This window comes from Artibeus jamaicensis, unplaced genomic scaffold, assembly GCF_021234435.1.
Source record: "Artibeus jamaicensis isolate MK-2021 breed Jamaican fruit bat unplaced genomic scaffold, CSHL_Jam_final contig_787, whole genome shotgun sequence".
In the NCBI taxonomy this organism is placed as follows: Eukaryota; Metazoa; Chordata; class Mammalia; order Chiroptera; family Phyllostomidae; genus Artibeus; species Artibeus jamaicensis.
The window spans coordinates 5,343,327-5,361,548 of record NW_026521972.1 but is presented as its reverse complement, the minus strand read 5'-3'; the positions used below and the strand labels follow the sequence as shown (position 1 = coordinate 5,361,548).

The following is an 18,222-nucleotide window of genomic DNA, read 5'->3' as shown; positions in this document are numbered from 1 at the left end:
CATGCCTGTTTCCCTATAGAAATAGATGAAGCAGGACTGCCTTTATAAAATATAGTAATATTGTGGTATCCTTAGCAAATAACAAGTAGGATGGTATAGATAAGAATATCTATAGAATTAGTGATTGCGAAACTGTAACTATTAATTGTGTATTAGTTAGATCAAGTGGAAAGTTTTTAGTGTTTTATCCAAATGTTACAACAATCTTGCTTCTTGTATGCTTAATGAAGACTATTTGCAGTAGTATCTTATGGTTTATATATTTATTTTTTCTCGGTTTTATCTGTAAAGAGGTATGCTACAAGTTTTAAAAATCACTTTGCTTTAGTCCCCAGTGTTGAAATTTCCCAGTGGGTATATTTTTCTCACTTGAGGATGGATGGTAGCATTTATACCAGGAGATTCAAGCATAGAGACATTGTTGTGGAGACTCCACTTAGAACAAAGGGTGTGGCTGTGCACAGATTGAGGGAGGAGGGAGTTGGGTTGGGGGGAGCAGTAGATTAAGGGAAGAGAAGAGCATGGCTTCCAGTTTAATGAAAAAAGTGACAATTTTGTTCCAGATTGTATTCCGAACACATTCTAATATTGTCAATTTAATCTGTCAAATAGACCACCAACCTCTATGACTGGAGCCATGGGTTCTGAGCTGGGAAGAATCACATTTGTCTTTGAGATGCTCTGTTCTGCTGACTGTGTGCTGTACTTCATGGTGGTAAGTGAAAGAGTGCCTTTCAAAGGCAGTTTAGAAATCTGGACACTTAGCATTCTTTTTCAAGTGTGGATTTATTTATGCAAGTTGAGGTAAGAATCCTATTTTTCTTTCCATGCTTAGGACCTTCCAAAAATATTAAAGAATGTCTAAAGAAGTCACTAAGAATTGTGCAGTGACACCCACAAAGAAAGCATTTGTTCCTTGTGGGGAGGCTGAGAGAGGGCCCAGGACAACTGACAGAAGTTGGAGAATATTAATCTGGTAGAAAACTTCTTCATAAAAATATGCCATCAGCAGGATGAAAATTTTCCTCTAATAACCACTCAGCAGTTGAAGCCATTGGTGTCAGGGCAGCGGTGGGGGGTCGGGGACATGTATTAATAAGCCAGGGAAGAGTAATGTAGACACTTGGAAGAAAGAAAACACTTCCTCATTAAATTTAATCAGTGTAGACAAAGGACTTTACTATGTACATGTCATTATTTTACCCTTTTCCCAGATGTCCTATCAATCTCAACTCTTAGCTTAAAATTTTACTGGACTTGATGTGGATATGAAAAGGCTGTTGGCTAAGATTTTAGTATGATAAATTAAGAAGTGACTTTATAGACATGATTTGTTTTGTTTTCCTTAAGATTCTTCAATGGTTAGTTAACAGTCCATTAACAATTCCCTGCATGACATATGAGATATATGGAGATTTAAATACCTGTGCTTTCTAAAAGCTCCAATGAAGGCAGACTATTTTATTCTGAAAATAAATGACTTTGTAGTGTAAAAGGAGAACATGATTAATCTTCAACATATCCATCTATATTACACCTCAAATAACCATTAAATGTTCAATTTTCCCAGCTCTGTCTCCTTATTTCTTTAATCTGTGAGTCCTTCTTCACTCTCAGAGCCACTGCTGAAATTTAGATTCCTATTATCTTTTAACAGTAGTCTCCTATCCAGCCTTCTTATCTGCATTCTCTACCCGTGCTTCTGTCAGAATATCTTTAAAAACATAAAAACAATCGTAAAGGCATTCACTCCAAATCTACCTCCTTACCCTTTGTAGCTTTTTATTGCTATGGTAGTAGCTCTTGAAGTGTGGTCCCTGGACCAGGTATCACCTGAGGACTTGTTAGAGATGCAAATTTCTCAGCCCCACCCTTGTCTTAACAAGAAACTCTGGTGATGGGGCCCATCATTCTCTGTGCTTAGCAAGCCCTGAGGGTAGTTTTGATGCTGAAGTTTAAGAACCAATAGTCTATAAATACACTTAATTTTTAAATTGATTTTGGAGAGAAAGAGGAAAGGAGGGAGAGAGAAAAAGTGAGAGAGAGATTGACTAATTTGTTATTCCACTTATTTATGCATTCATTGATTAATTCTTTATGTGTCCTGACCCTGGATCAAACCTGCAGCCTTGGCATATTGGGACAATGCTCTAACCATTGAGCAACCTGGTCAAGGCCTGAGATTCTTGAGCATGGCATCTAGATGCTCTTTGCCACCCTCTGTTACCAAAACTACTATGAATGGTCACCCCTCTTTAAGTACCCTGAATTTGTTAGTGGAACACCCTGTATTCTTTCATTTCTCTTGCCTTGGCAGTCTGGGTCAGAATGACATTCTTCATTTTGCTTTTTTGCCTAGTGAGCTGTCATTTGTACTGTGAGGGAAGCTCAGATTTTACGCTTTTGGAAAGATTCCCTAATGTAAAATTAACAACTCTTTCCATTGTGCTCCTAAAAGCCTCTGAGAAAACCTTATATTAATTATGTGAATATATTCACTTCTTTTTCTTTCTTATTTGACCCAGCCCTCCTGAGGGTAGGTGTTACAATGATTTGTTTTGGTAAATCCATATTAGAGTTGTAACTCATAGCAGAATCTGTTAGTTGTCTTTCTGTGTGATTTGGTCTTCTCACAGGCTTTTTTGAGATATCAATGAAGTAGCACATAAAAATGCTGTCAGAATTGTGTAGTGTTGCCCTGGCTGGTGTAGCTCAGTGGATTTAGTGCAGTCCTGCGAACCAGAGTATTGTGGTTCGATTCCCAGTCAGGGCACATGCCTGGGTTGCAGGCCAGTTCCCAGCAGGGGACAGACAGGAGGCAACCATACATTGATATTTCTCTCCCTCTCTCCTTCCTTTCCCCTCTAAAGATAAATAAATAAAAAATCTTAAAAAAATTGTGTAGTGTTGTACAACTATAAAGTGGTATTAGTTGCAGTAAAGCAATACATTCCACTTAATTATCGGAATAAACATCCAGGAAAGTTGTGTTCAGCAGAGCACTATCTGAATATAGGGACTCCTTTTAGGAAGTGGCACATGTGATGATTTGGTTGTTGGGTGATGTGGGGAATTCTTTCATCTATGAAAAGCACATTCTCTTATTTATGTTTTTCTCTGTAGTGTGAACTCAGCATGCACCTCTTTATAACATATTGGCCTGCTTTGTAACATGTTTGACTCCTATGTTTATAGCATAGGAAAAAAAAGACACATCTTGATTTCATGACACCATATTGTCAACCTCCAAGATAATTAGCAGAGGCCCATCCAGATCCTTAAGTCATGTATTAGGTGTTCTGAAGGGAAGACTAATAGGAAAATTCAGGGTTGGTCTTGGTTTTTACTCCAAATAAATTAAATGTGTGTTACATTATTTGGTTGGTTTCTTATATTTGCTTTCTAACCATGTTAATGACAATGTATTGGTTGGAATGTCACACATTTATATGATATTCTACATATTAAATTTACCTAAGGAAATCAGATAAAATATTATACAAATTTATTCAGTTGAACTCAAAGTATAAGCAAAAGAATATTTCATGAACATCAAATATTCATGTTCATAATGAACATGTTCATGTTCTTAAAATAACATTCTGATTAATCTGCACTTGGATAACCCTGGAAGTAGCAAGTATAAATCAGGGAGAACTTATCACATCTGTGTAAGAGCTGCCTATCAGAATCTCCCAGGGAAACAGATGAAAATGAAAAGCACTGACATTTTATGAAGTTTACTGTGAGAAATTTAAGGAATTATATTTCTCCTCCTAAGTATATTTCTCCAAGCTACACACACACACACACACACACACACACACACACACATCCCCTTTAAACATACTAAGATTTGAGACCTCTTTCAGGTTATATTGCCAATGTGGTTGATATATTGTACTTACTAAGCTAGTGAGTGCTTATGTAGACTTGAAGGGAAGTTTTGAAAATTCTAGTGTTGTGTTCTGCAGATAAGTATTTACAAACTTTCCAGGGTATGCTATAAATATAAACACATATTTGTGATGAATACACATATGTATATTAATTCTGAGTTTGTGCTCTTTTTGTATGTATATTTTAGGATATTAATAGAAAAAGTACCAATGTGGTGGAATCATGGGGTGGAACCAAAGAAAAACAAGCTTACACCCACATCATCTTCAAGAATGCAACCTTTACATTTACGTGGGCATTCCAGAGAACTAACCAGGGTCAAGATGTAAGTTCCAAGTTTGTTTTTTTTTAATGCAAAGTTATTGCCTCAAGTGGAAATTCATAGAAAGTGATCACTCAGATCTCCTGGAGTAAATGGTAGCTTTTTACCAATGTGGAATCAAGCATTTGGTTATGAGATAGTTCGATATGTTTTTTGGAGAGCAGGAATGTATGAAATGGAATAATACAATGAATCTTTCAATTGTCCTATACTGTGGACAATTATAGTTACTGAAAGCGTAAGAGAAAGACTATCTCATTTTGTAGTTATCTGAAAAGCTCTCTCAGACTCTGAGAAGGCTGGTGACTTTCTTCCTCTTCATCTGAATGATCAGATGCTTGTCTAGAGGCCATTAACAGATGTTGGTTTATAATTTTGTCACAGTAATGTCTCCTTTTATAGCCTGGAGGGTGTGTATGGACACTTGGTTAGGGCTAACACAGAGAGTTTTTTACTCTCTATTACTTTCCCTGAGAGCATAAACCTTAATCTTCTCCTTGGTAAATTCCATTGTATGTTACAATGGTAGCAGGAATGTTATTTTTGTGGGTCCCCATATGTGATCTTCCCAAGTAGAGAACAAGGAAAACCACTTGTTCAGAAGCTGCCTTAAAGCGGTGGAGGCAAATGGAGAATTTTCTCTTTTCTCTTGAGGCTTTCACTGGGGAACCCACTCTCCATATTTTACCTGACTTCACCTGTTATTTACAAGTGCTCAGATTACCAGCATGCGTATCATGAATGTGCTATGGGATGCCTCCTTGCCTTCCTTTGGCCTTTGCTGCAAACAAAAAGCACTAAGTAGTCAGGGTAATGCTGCCCTGTACTGACTGCGTGATGCCCACCACTTGGTGAAATGAGATCTTAATTGACCCAGTATCTCAACAAGGAAACATATAGTAAGTCACAGATTCTTGCTCTCTGTTCCAAATCCTTTCAGTAGAAATCAGAGAATGCTGGTCAGGGCAAGTACTAGAGAGAGAGAGAGGAAGGCCTGGAGAAGTTATGTGACTGCATCGGTATCACAGAGCTGGTGTTAGGGTGAGGGCCAGAGCCTTAGTCTTCCAAGGCTCCCACTCTGCTGTTGTCAGATTCCTATTGTAGCATTAATTTGTGCTCGCATCTGAGTGAGTGACGATGAGAGATAAAGTTGCTCCTCTGTTAAACCACACTAGTTCTTCCAGATACAGAGTCTATCAAATATGCCCAGTTAGTACCAATTTTGAAATATCTCATGATGATTGTAACAAAACTCTTGGAACTCCATGACTGTAGAATTTCACTTCTAATATGAAGATTTGATTTTTTTTTAAAGAAAAGAACCAAACAAATTAACCTATTGTCATTTATAAACTAAAAGACTGAACGTTCTGCTTATTTTGGTGATCAACATGAAACAATCTGGTTGTCCAATTAAGCCCCAAAGCAGAAGTCATTACTTTCTGCTCTCTTTTTAGAATAGACGGTTCATCAATGACATGGTGAAGATTTATTCTATTACTGCCACTAATGCAGTTGATGGGGTGGCGTCCTCATGCCGTGCCTGTGCCCTCGGTTCTGAACAGTCGGGCTCATCGTGTGTCCCCTGCCCCCCAGGCCACTACATTGAGAAAGAAACCAACCAGTGCAAGGAGTGTCCACCTGACACCTACCTATCCATACATCAGGTCTATGGCAAGGAGGCTTGTATTCCATGTGGGCCTGGGAGTAGAAGCACTCGGGTAAGTGAGTGTATTGTATTTCATCATCTCCAGGAAAGTGCATTTTAATAAGGAAATTCAGTTCGTTGTAATGTTTCTTCAGGAGCTACAAGGTTGCTAGTTATGTGTATAAATGACTTTTTGATTCCCTTGCTTGTTTTCTCTCTTTTTACATTTATTGAGTGCTTAATATATTCCATGTAAGTGCTAGTTTTTGAAAATATGAAATATTAAGAACAGCACTCAAATGAGAATGCTTTCCAAAAATATAAAAATTGGTTTCTTGTGTGTTCTGTGAAAGCAGAGCAAGTAAACAGTCTCTGTAAGTTGGCTATAGGAATATATGGAGAACAGCAAGTGTGTCTTGTAACATTTTAAGGGCAAATGTTGATGCTATATTATGGGTGAGGGAGAAGGTAGTTTTACTTTAGTGGGTATTGTCTATTTGAGTAGACATAGGGAATTTCAACTACATAGTAAAATGCCTTTCTATAGGATACTAACCTTGGGATAACTGGTTTCTGAATCTTTTAAACTTTGCCTAAGACAATCTAATTAGCATTTAGAAATTCTCTGCATCATTATAGTAATATATTTTATAACTAAGATGAAATTACTGAAGTAGATTTGAAACCTAGATTTTTGGAAATATTTTTCATTGTAACTAATACTTTCTTTTCTGCTATATTATTAATTTTTTCAACATTTCTTAATCTCAATCAAAGGACCACTCAGTCTGCTACAGTGACTGCTTTTTCCACCATGAGAAAGAAAATCAGAGTTTGCACTACGACTTCAGCAACCTCAGCAGCGTGGGCTCGTTAATGAATGGCCCTAGCTTTACCTCCAAAGGAACAAAGTATTTCCATTTCTTCAATATTAGTTTATGTGGACATGAGGTGAGTTCTGGCTGTCAAGGAGAGATGGAGCTATATTTCAAACCAGATTGAGTTGATATTTTCTATGCTGATGGCTCAGTAAAATCTCTATGGAAACTAACAACCAAATGTCAGAAACTGAGCTTTGATTGCTGACATCCTCTGTTGCTTCCTAGCATGCTGGTTGGCAGCTTTCTCCACCAGAGGCAACCTTGTCTGGTTCTCAGTCCAGCAAAGCACTCACTTGATCTCTCAAACCCCAGAACTTGGAGCTATGGTGGAAGTGCTTTGAGGTTCTTTCATATTTATAAAGGTGGCTTAGGTTTGTTATCCCACCTGTATTTTAGGCAGGTAGTTATAGTTTGAGAAAGGTTTACTGTTGTTTATACTATTGTCAATTCTGTGTTTTTTTTTAAAAAAAAAAGACTTTCAAGAGGAAGTCTGCATGAAAATAAAAAGGAGTTAAGCAGGGGATAAATACCAGGTGGTCAGGTAGCTTCTGCTAATAAATAATGGGATTTTATTTTCCATCAGAGGAAGCAGAACCTTAATTGACACTGGTAATGGGGAGAGTTACAGAACTGTATGTTCAGTGTTTTTAAGGGCAGAAAAGGTTGGGGTTGGGAGGTATATGCCTATGTAAGGCCTTTCCTCCATGTCTCTTTCTACATTGACTCTTGTATTGCTAATGGTCTTCATTATGAGGTGTTGTGGCAACCTTTGTACGTAGGAAATAAAAAGGAATGTGATGACCGTGAAAGTTTTCAAACAAAAAATTTCTATAAATTTTACATGGTATGACATTTGTCCTGTCCTAATTTTACATGCTCATTCAATTCATTAGTCAAGTACTCACTAAGTAAATCTAGATTAAGTACTTATTATGTTTAATACTGTGTCAAGCAGTGAATGAGAATTGCATTATGCATCATACTTTTTCTTAGTCTTATTCCTGTATCACCACTATTTTTCTTCTGTCTTTTCTCCTCTGCCTTCTTTCTCTTTTTACCTTTATATTCTCATTCCTTGCTGTTTAATATTGTTTTTCTATCTCCTTCCTGAGTAATTTCTCTCCGCTCTTTTCCATTCTTCTCTCATTTTGGCCTCAACAATTTAATTTAAGCTCAGTAAAAATATGTTGCGCCTGTATGGTGGTGAGACGGCTTGGTGGAGGGAGAACATTTCAAAGGTTATGACTGGCAGCTGCAGTAACAAAGCAAAATCTGTATTCTTTTCTTTATGCCCATCTGTGAACACTCTATATCTAAGACCAATAAAATAGTGTTCCTATTTGCCTTTGCACATTTCTTTCCAGAAATTATGGGACAAGCTATAGTCCTTCGCTTTGGAACTATAGTGTATTTGAACATACTCTATCTAAGGAGTCCTCCAGTTTTTATAAATTATATCTTCCCGCTACTCTCCAAATGATTAAAAAAGTAAATCCTTGTATTCCCTTCAACTTACTGTGTAGTTGAACAGATACCTGTCTTTGAATCTAAGAGTATATGAATAAAGACACTTGTAGTGACCAACTGTTTAGAATTTTGATGTTGTCCTTGAACTTTGCAGCAATATGGCTTTCATGCTTTCTTCTTTAGCCTTTGAATTGCCTTTTTGGCACATATTAGCCTGTGAAGGACAAGGAAGAGCAAGTCTTTTTCCTTGGCATTAGAACCATGATCAGCATTCTGGTATCACTGCATGCATAGTTATCCTATGAACTGAGGAGTTCACAGATGACTTTTACTTCCTTGAGTTAGCTGGCTTTCACCCAGCACAAATGTGGCTTGTAGTTGGAGGAGAAATGCAGCCTTGAATTAGTGTATTCATGATAACTTTAGTGACTCTCAACCCTGGTGGAACATTGGAATCGCCTCAAGGGCTTCTAAAAATTACTAGTGGCTGGGCCCCTCACCAGATCTAACAGTTCAGAAATGCAGTGAGGGGAGAACCACTGCTCTTCTAGAGTCACTAGCTAGCTGAGGTCCAGTTTAGAGAGTGAGCTTCAATAAAAACCTCTGTATGACTATTTTTCTAGGGGGAGAAGATGGCTCTTTGTACCAACAATATAACAGACTTCACAGTAAAGGAAATGGTGGCAGGGTCAGATGATTACACAAATCTGGTTGGAGCATTTGTATGCCAGTCGACTATTATTCCTTCCGAGAGTAAGGGTTTCCGAGCAGCCTTGTCATCACAGTCCATCATTCTGGCAGACACATTTTTAGGTAAGTTTCATTTTGTTCATATCTGTATGCATAAATTTTTTAAAAAATTGTGGTACTGATAATTTGTCATTGCATTGGTGTTTATTATAGATGATTAAAGCCCACAGGTAATTCTAAATCACCACTTTGTGGCTTGGTTAAAAAGCCCTCACGAGTGAGGTCTATGGACTAATCTTCATGAATACAAGAAACTTCTAAATTTATATGTTAACTCATATGTGATATGTGTTTTGCTTTCTGAGAGTCTGCCTATCAGATTCTGTAGGAGTTTAAGAGATAAAATAATTTATGACCAAAACTATAAACAAAAGAACAGTAAAAAGACACAACTTAAACATAAACCATAGTATCTATGACCAGAGTTCATCATCTTTTTTCATATCAGAAGTAAGCTGCTGACAAGTAGCAAAGGTACATGTGCTGAGTTTTATTCCCCATCTGCTTGTCTATCTTTGTGGTGTCGAGAACATAGAAAAGTTTTAAGATGAATTCAAGTCCCTGATTAGTAATTCCCAGGGATCAAATTCATTAGACTTCTGGGGTTAGTATTAGGAACCTATAACAATCCAAAAATTTAACAGGCTTCTTAGATGATTCTAATATACAGTCAGATTTGGGAACCATTGCTATAAATTCCAGAGGAATTCAGCTTTACTTTTCAGCACCAAGGTCAGTTGCCAAGCTTGTAATCAGCATCCAAACTCTGTGTCAGAAGCAAAGGGTGTTGTTATTCCTTGTATTTTAGCCCTCTTATCATTTTGCCCCAGGGAAAAATGCCTTATATGTAGATTAAGCAAATTTTGGAGTTATTTTTGAAGTTATTAGGACACAAGAGTTTTTCTTATCAAATAATGCCTGGAATGAGTGTGAACAAAAAGCTGTATTAGCAAAGTAGACCAACTTGTTCAACAAAACTCACAGAGGCTGAGTATTATAATAGTAGATTGTTCAAATGCTAGAACTACAAGGGACTTTAGAGATCCTCTAATTATTGCATGCATTTTAAAGATTCAGCACAGGAGGCCCCTGAAGTGGAATCCATTGCTGGATTTGCTGCCCCAGTGGGAGTGCACCTGTGTGGTCATCAGTCCCTCTGCCTCTGCTTCTCCCACCCCCTAGTCCCCCCATGGGGACTCCAGGTCAGGTGGAGTTATGTTCTGCAGCATTGGCTCCAGTGGGCTTTACAAGTTACTTCTGTCTAAGAGTCTTTTAGTAGTCCCCAGTGCCCTGTCTCTCTTGCTGGCCCTTCTCCTGCTACACTGTCAGAGGTTTTTCCTGTATGACCTCCAAGTACTCAAGGGTGACTTTCAATAGAATAAAAATGAACATCTGGACTTCAGTCAAGATGGAGGCATAGGTAAACATGCTTTGCCTCCTTGCACAACTATAGCAAAAATTACAACTAGACTACATAACAAATATCACCCAGACTCTTAAGAAAATCAAGCTGTATGGAAGTCCAACAACCAAGGACTTAAAGAAGCCACATTCATCCAGATGGGTAGGAGGGTGGGAGAGGCAGAGAGGTGGGGAGAGGTGGAATGGTGTAGAGAGGTACAGAGCTGTGGAAAAGGTAGTCCTATATTCATGTGTGGTAGTTAAAAATCAAGAGGGATACCATGGAACAAAGGGATCCTAGCCCCAAACCAGCCCATCCAGCACTGGAAGGTAAACCTCCATAACTTCTGGCTATAAAAACTAGTGGGGGGAGTGTTGGTGGAAGAAACTGCAGCTTCCTGAGGAGATTCCTCTTAAAGGGCCTGTAATGATCTTAGGACTTAATGCAGACCCACTACATTTGGGGTTCAGCATCAGGGCAATAGCTGGAAGGGCACCAATGACATACAGAGAGAAGATGAAGTGACCAGCAACAGGGACAGTGCTGGGGACAGTTTCCCCCCAGGAAAATTTCCAGAGGCCAGGCATCAGCATTGTCCCCTCTCTAAACTCTCCCCCATACAGAGCCACAAAGCAGTGAAACAGGTTGCCCCACCATGGTGATTACCTAAGGCTCTGCCCCATACAACTTACAGGTGTGCTTTTCTACAACAGGCCATGCTACTATGACAGTGAGTCAAAGCAGCTCTATGTAATGCCCAGAAACAAACACAGGGAGGCTGCAAAATTAAGAAGACAAAGAAACATGGCCCAAATGAAAGAACAGAACAAAACTCCAGAAAAAGGACTAAATGAAATGGAGATAAGCAAACTATCAGATTTGGAGTTCGAAACACTGGATATCAGGATGATCAATTAAATCTTTGGGTACTACAGCAGCATAAAAAAGACCCAGGCAGAAATGAAGGTTACATTAAGTGAAATAATAAAAAATCTACAGGGAACCAACAGTGGTGATGATGAAGCCAGGTTTCAACCAATGACTTGGAACAAAAGGAAGAAAAAATCACTGAGAACAGCAAGAAAGAAAAAAGACTGGAAAAAAATAAAAACAAGAATTGGCTAAGGAGCCTTTGGTGCATCTTTAAACGTACCAACATCAGAAACATATGGGTACCAGAAGAAGAAGAGCAAGAAGTTGAGAACTTATTTGAAAAAATAATGAAAGAAAGCTTTCTTAATTTGGTGAAGGAAATAGACATACAAGTCCAGGAAGCACAGAGAGTCCCAAACAAGTTAGACCTGAAAAAGACCACACCAAGACACATCACAATTAAAATGCAAAAGGTTCAAGATAAAGAGACACCACTAAAAGCAGCAGAAGAAAAGCAGATAGTTACCTACAAAGGAGTTCCCATAAGACTGTCAGCTGATTTCTCAAAAGAAACTTTGCAGGCCAGAAGGGATTGGCAAGAAGTATTTAAAGTGATGAAAAGCAAAGACCTACAACCTAGATTACTCTATCCAGCAAAGATATCATTTAGAATGGAAGGGCAGATAAAGTACTTCCCAGACAAGGTAAAACTAAAGGAATTCATCATCACCAAGCCATTATTATATGAAATGTTAAAGAGAATTATATAAGAAAAAGAAGATCAAAACTATGAACATTAAAATAGTAATAAATTCACAACTATCAATAAGTGAATCTAAAAAATAAACTAAGCAAACAAGCAGAACAGGAACAGAATCTAGATATGGAGATAAATTTGAAGGTTATTAGAGGGGAAATGGAGAGAATAGGAGAAGAGGTACAGGGATTAAAAAGCACAAATTGGTAGGTACAAAATAGATAGGGGGATGTTAAGAGCAGTATAGGAAATGGAGTAGCTGAAGAGTTTATATGCCTTACACATGGACATGAACTAAGAAGGGGATTGCTGGAGGGAATGGGGGTACTGAATGGGGGGGAAATATGGAAAAATTGGGGCAACTGTAATAGCATAATCAATAAAATGTATTTTAATAAAATAAAAATTCATGACATAAGACCCAGGGAAGTAAAGTGACTTAAATGAAATTACAAAGCTAGACAGTAAGAAATCTTTTACTTTTTTTTAGAGACTTTGGAAAGTTTCTTATTTTTACCATGAATACATCCATTTAATACAATATTTCTTGTAACAGTGTCAAAGTAAAGCTATTTTTTAAAATTCACATATACAGAGATTAAATAAACTTAATTTTCCCATGTGGCTCAATAGTATTTTTTTTTATCATCATCTAGGAGTGACAATTGAAACTGCATTGCAAAATATTAATATAAAAGAAGATATGTTCCCAGTCTCACCAAGCCGAATACCAGATGTGCATTTCTTTTATAAGTAAGTGAAGATGCTGTTTCCCTTCACAGTTTTTTAAATAAATAAATGCCACTTCAGGATGCTGGCATAGTAGGTTATAGTTAATAAGCAGTAATTGGTTCTTAAATAAAAAGCCTTAGTAAAAAGTAGGAAACATGGAATAGTTTGAAGGTCTTATATAATTTCTCTCATATTTATGATATTTTAAATTAGGCAGTAGACTCTATTATGTGGACAGTACTTATTTTTAATTTGTACACCAAAATATCAGCCTGAGTGGATATGACCTTTTTTTCTTTAAAATTTCTTTTGATTATAATTATAAAAGTTTTACTAAAGATCTTGATTGGAGCTTATCACTTTACCTGGGGAAATAGTCAACTTTTCAAAGTAGATGACATCATTTGTATGAAAGCTAGTGGTAGGGGCTTTAGAGGGTAGAGGGATTGAGCAAAAAGGAAAAAGAACTCATGGACAAGGGCAACAGTGTGGTAATTGCTGAGCAGAGGGGAGTATAAAGGGACTAAATGATAATAGAAAAAGTATAATAAACATTGAATTAAAAATAAGAATCCATTAGCACCCAAGAAGATTCTAAATTAGTGAACTTTAATACATTTTTTGTTTTCTTTTGTTTTTATAGCATAGGAGTTCTATGCAGGATATTTTTATCTTCGTAACCTGTGTCATATGTATTTTGTAAAATGATATTTTCTTTACACTAGGTCTTCTACAGCTACAACATCTTGTGTTAATGGCCGGTCAACTGCTGTGAAAATGAGATGTAATCCTACTAAACCAGGAGCTGGTGTGATTTCAGTCCCTAGGTATTCTTATTTCTAAATAATTATTTACATTTGTTTTATTAGGAGGAAGCAAAACTCTAGAATCTTAACATTTTGTAACATAATCTCTGTGGATATAAAGCAGAAAGAGGACAGAAGAATCTGTAGATTTTTGTTGCAGAAAAGTGTGCTGGGTGCCTATTTAGAGGTCCTTGCCCCATCTCAGGACTTCCCAGTCTCCTCAATGACATATTCTCACCCTGTTTGCCTGAGTGTCTAAATCTCTTAAAATTTTTTAAGCAACATATAGTTATATGGTTTATATCCTTGCATTTATTCTGACTATTTTGCCTTAATTTCTTTGAGAGCTGGATTGGAAACTGTACTGGGTTACATTTCTTTATCACCAGTGAATTATTTGGGTGATCTAGATTTAGTCATCCAACCTGTAAGTTGTAGTTTCTTTCTCTGTAAGGCAATGGGGCCTGAGTAGACAATTTGTATGATCCATTTCTAACTTCTGAGTTTCTGATAAATGTTGGTGAAATCACTAAGGTAGAGTCTGACTTACAGAATACATACTACAGTTCATTTAACTGGATTGGCATTGAGGCATCAACTGTCCACACTCTAGATCTGTTTAATATAGTTCACTTTGTGTGGGAACACTAGAAGAAAGTAAGCAATTGCATGGACTCAGAAGAACTGTCAGCTTAAATAACAATTGCTTTCATGGCATGAGTGACACTTTAATGTCTCCTGATTTTTATTTTTCAGAATTATTAATTGTTCAGTATGTAGATTATTTATGTTGCAGATTTTTTGGATCTTAAGTAGATTTTATTTTATTGTTTTCCATTTTAAAGTCATTTTTATTCTTTAAGTTGATTTACATTATTATATTGGCTTTAGATATTACACCCCAGTGATTGGACATTACATAACCAAGTCATGGTCCTGATCAATCTTGGACCCATGTGACACCATACATAGTTATTAGAATGTTATATACTATATTCCCTATGCTGTACTTTGCACCACCATGGGCATTCTGAAACAACCAATTTGTACCTCTTCATTCCTTCACCTTTTGCACTCATTCTGCCAACCCCCCTTCCATCTGGCAACCATCAAAATGTTCTCTGTGCTTCTCTTTCTGTTCTGCTCATTTGTTTGTTTTGAATTTTTAGAATCGATTGTTCATATATATGTATTTATTGCCATTTTGTTGATCATAGTTTTTATCTTTTTTTTATCCTTAAAGAAGACCTTTTAACATTTCATGTAAGAATATTTTGGTGATGATGGATTCCTTTATCTTTTTTATATTTGGGAATTTCTTTATCTATCCTTTGATTCTAAATGATAGCTTTGCTGTCTAAAGTAATCTTGCTTATAGGCCCTTACTTTTCATCACTTTGAATATTTCTTGCCAATCCCTTCTGTCCTGCAAAATTTCTGTTGAGAAACCAGCTGACAGTCTTATGGGAGCTCCCTTGTAAGGAACTAACTAGTATTCTCTTGCTGCTTTTAAGAGTCTCTCTTTGTCTTTAATCTTTTGCATTTTAATTGTGATGTATCTTGGTGTGGTCTTCTTCAGGTCTAACTTGTTTGGGACTCTCTGTGCTGCCTGGACTTGTATGTCTATTTCCTTCACCAAATTAGGGAAGTTTTCGATCATTTTTTCAAATAGGTTTTCAATTTCTTGCCCTCTCTCTTCTCCTTTTGGCACCCCCATAATGCAAATGTTGGTACACTTGAGGTCACAGGGGCTTCTTGAAGTACCGTCCCCTTTTTTAAAAATTCTTTTTTCTTTTCGCAGTTCTGATTAGGTATTTTTTGCTTTCTTATACTTTAAGCCACAGACTGATTCTCAGCTTCATCTGTTGATTCCCTGTAAATTCTTCTTCACTTCAGTTAGTGTATCCTTCATTTCTGACTGGTCCTTTTTTATGCTGTTGAGGTTCTCACTAAGTTCCTTATAACTGATGTTTTGAACTCTGCACTTAGTAGATTGCTTGTCTCCATTTTGCTTAGTTTTTTTTAAATTCTCACCCATGGATGTTTATTGATGAGAGAGAAAGAGAGAGTGAAATATTGATGTCAGAGAGAAACATTAATAAACATTGATTAGCTGCCTTCCACACATGCCCTGACCGGGGATTGAAACCAAAACCTAGGTGTGTACCCTGGCCAGGAATTAATTCCATGACCTTTTGGTGTATAGGATGATGCTCCAACCAACTGAGCCACCTGGCCAGGGTATTTTACTTAGTTCCTTTTCTGGAGTTTTGTTCTGTTTTTTTTATTTGGGCCATGTTTCTTCGTCTCCTCATTTTGGCAGCCTCCATGTGTTTGTTTCTGTGTATTAGGTAGAGTTGCTATGTCTTCCAGGTTTAGTAGACTGGCCTAATGTAGTAGGTGTACTGTAGGATCCAGTGACGCAACCTCCACAATCACACAAGCTGGGTATTTGAGGCACACCCCCTATGTTGGCTGTGTATACCCCCTTGTTGTAGCTGAGCCTTGATTGCTGTTGGCACATCAATAGGAGAGATTTACCCCCAGGCTTATCAGCTGTAAAGACTGGCTGTAACCATCAGTCCTCTGGCCACTGTGGAATTTCAGCTGTGCAGGAGCTCACACCACAAAGCAGGACTTACTTCAGCGGGGCTTGGCTGCCCACTCAGTCTATCCCTTGAGTGTGTCACTTGTGGAGATGGTTGGGTGGTGAAGTTGTACACTGGAGGCATTGACTCTGGGGCCTTCTCAGAGGTGCAGGCCAAGCTCAGCCACTATCTGTTCTGCCTGGGGGCCACCTGGCATGAGCTACAAAGCAGTATGCAAGTGGCTGCTACTTGTGCTAGGCTTACAGATGCCCAGAGGAAGCCAACCTTTTTACCAAAGCTAGCTGCTGCTAGTGTCAGGGCTGGGACCACTTAGTGAGTGGTACAAGGCATACCGAGGCCAGCTGTTGCTTGTTTGAGATATTTTTTTGGAAAATCTGAAGCATGACCCAAGACAGGCCATTCCTATAGAAAAGCCACTGGAAACAGCTTGGGTGAATGAACCTGAAAGTTGGGTGGGATGGGGCCTCAGGAAATCACCAAATATGGTATCCACCTGCAGGCTTTGTTAGGGGAGGGCTTATCAAAGGAACAATGGCCTCTGCCAGCACTTCTCTTAGGGAGAAAGCTTCCTTGAGCTCCCACCCCAAAGCCAGACAATTCTGTTACTCCCTGTATGTCCCTGTATGCCTTTCAAGCTGCCCCATTGCTGGAGCTCAGAGGGAGTGAAACAGTAAATCTATATGCAAGCCCCTTAAGAGGAATTTTCTAGGACTTTTGGCCAAGATGGAGGCATAGATAGATACACTTTGCCACCTCGCACAACCCAAAGAAGAACAAAAAATTAAAAAACAAAAGATAACCAGAACTGCCAGGAATTGAACTGTATGGAAATCCAAAAACCAAGGAGTTAAAGAAAAAACATTCATTCAGACCGGTAGGAGGGGCAGAGATGAGCAGCCAGTGGGGAGAGGATGCATGGCGACTGGTGGACCAGGTGGTACCACATTTGTGTGAGGATAAACCTGGAGGAGCAAGATTGACTATGCAACCCAGGGTCCCAGCTTAGGGAAATAAAGCCTTAAAACCTCTGCCTGTAAAAATCTGTGGGGGTTGTGGCAGCAGGAGAAACTCCTGGTCTCATAGGAGAGTTTTTTGAGAGACCCATAGGATACTAGAATGTACAAAAACCAACCCACCTGGGAATCAGCAGCAGATGGGCCCAGTTTGCTTGTGGGTAGCAGGGAAGTGACTGAAAGCCAGCTGAGAGCCAAGCATGTGGCATTGCTCCTTCTCCGACCCTTCCCCCACATACAGTACCACAAAGCAGAGCTGTGGGTTGCCCTGCCTGGCGAATACATAGACTTCTCCCCTTACTATGCAACAGGCACGTGGAAACAAAAAAATATGGCCCAAATGAAAGAATAGATCAAAGCTCCAAAAATAGAACTAAATAATGAAGAGATACCAACTGATCAAAACTGATCAGTGTATGGTTCAAAACACTGGTAGTCAGGATGCTCACAGAAATGGTTCAGTATGGTCACAAAATAGAGGAAAAAGTGAAGTCTATGCAAAGTGAAATAAAGAGAAATATATAGGGAACCAACAGTAAAGGGAAGAAATGGGTACTCAAATTAATGATTTGGAGCCCAAAAAAGAAATAAACATTCAAACTGAGCAGAATGAAGAGTAAAAAATTCTAAAAAATGAGAGGCTTAGAAACCTCTGGGACAACTTTAAACACTCCAACATCTGAATCATAGGGGTGCCAGAAGGCAAAGAGGAAGAGCAAGAAATTGAAAACTTATTTGAAAAAAATAATGGAGAACTTCCTTAATCTGGCAAAGGAAATAGACTTCCAGGAAGTCCAGGAAGCTCAGAGAGTCCCAAAGGAGTTGGACCCAAGGAAGGAAATACCAAGGCACATCATAATTACGTTATCCAAGATGAAAGATAAAGAGAGAATTTAAAGCGGCAAGAGAAAAGGAGACAGAAGGGGCTGGAAAGAAGTATTCAGTAATGAAAGGCAAGGTCCTATATTCAAGATTACTCTACCTAGCAAAGCCATCATTTAGAATGGAAGGGCAGATAAAGTTCTTCCCAGATAAGGTAAAGTTAGAGGAGTTCATCATCAC

At 38.2% G+C, this 18,222-nt stretch overlaps 1 protein-coding gene across 1 annotated transcript in view; it reads left to right on the top strand.

Annotated features, from left to right (window-relative positions):
• Window positions 1-18,222, top strand: part of ELAPOR2 (endosome-lysosome associated apoptosis and autophagy regulator family member 2) — a 188,037-nt gene that overhangs the window by 136,557 nt on the left and 33,258 nt on the right. Inside the window, exons 12-18 of the mRNA XM_053672815.1 lie at window positions 613-715; window positions 4,088-4,225; window positions 5,680-5,943; window positions 6,648-6,821; window positions 8,842-9,031; window positions 12,657-12,753; window positions 13,458-13,559. Coding sequence (XP_053528790.1) covers window positions 613-715; window positions 4,088-4,225; window positions 5,680-5,943; window positions 6,648-6,821; window positions 8,842-9,031; window positions 12,657-12,753; window positions 13,458-13,559 — 1,068 coding nt within the window. The remainder of the gene's footprint in view (window positions 1-612; window positions 716-4,087; window positions 4,226-5,679; window positions 5,944-6,647; window positions 6,822-8,841; window positions 9,032-12,656; window positions 12,754-13,457; window positions 13,560-18,222) is intronic.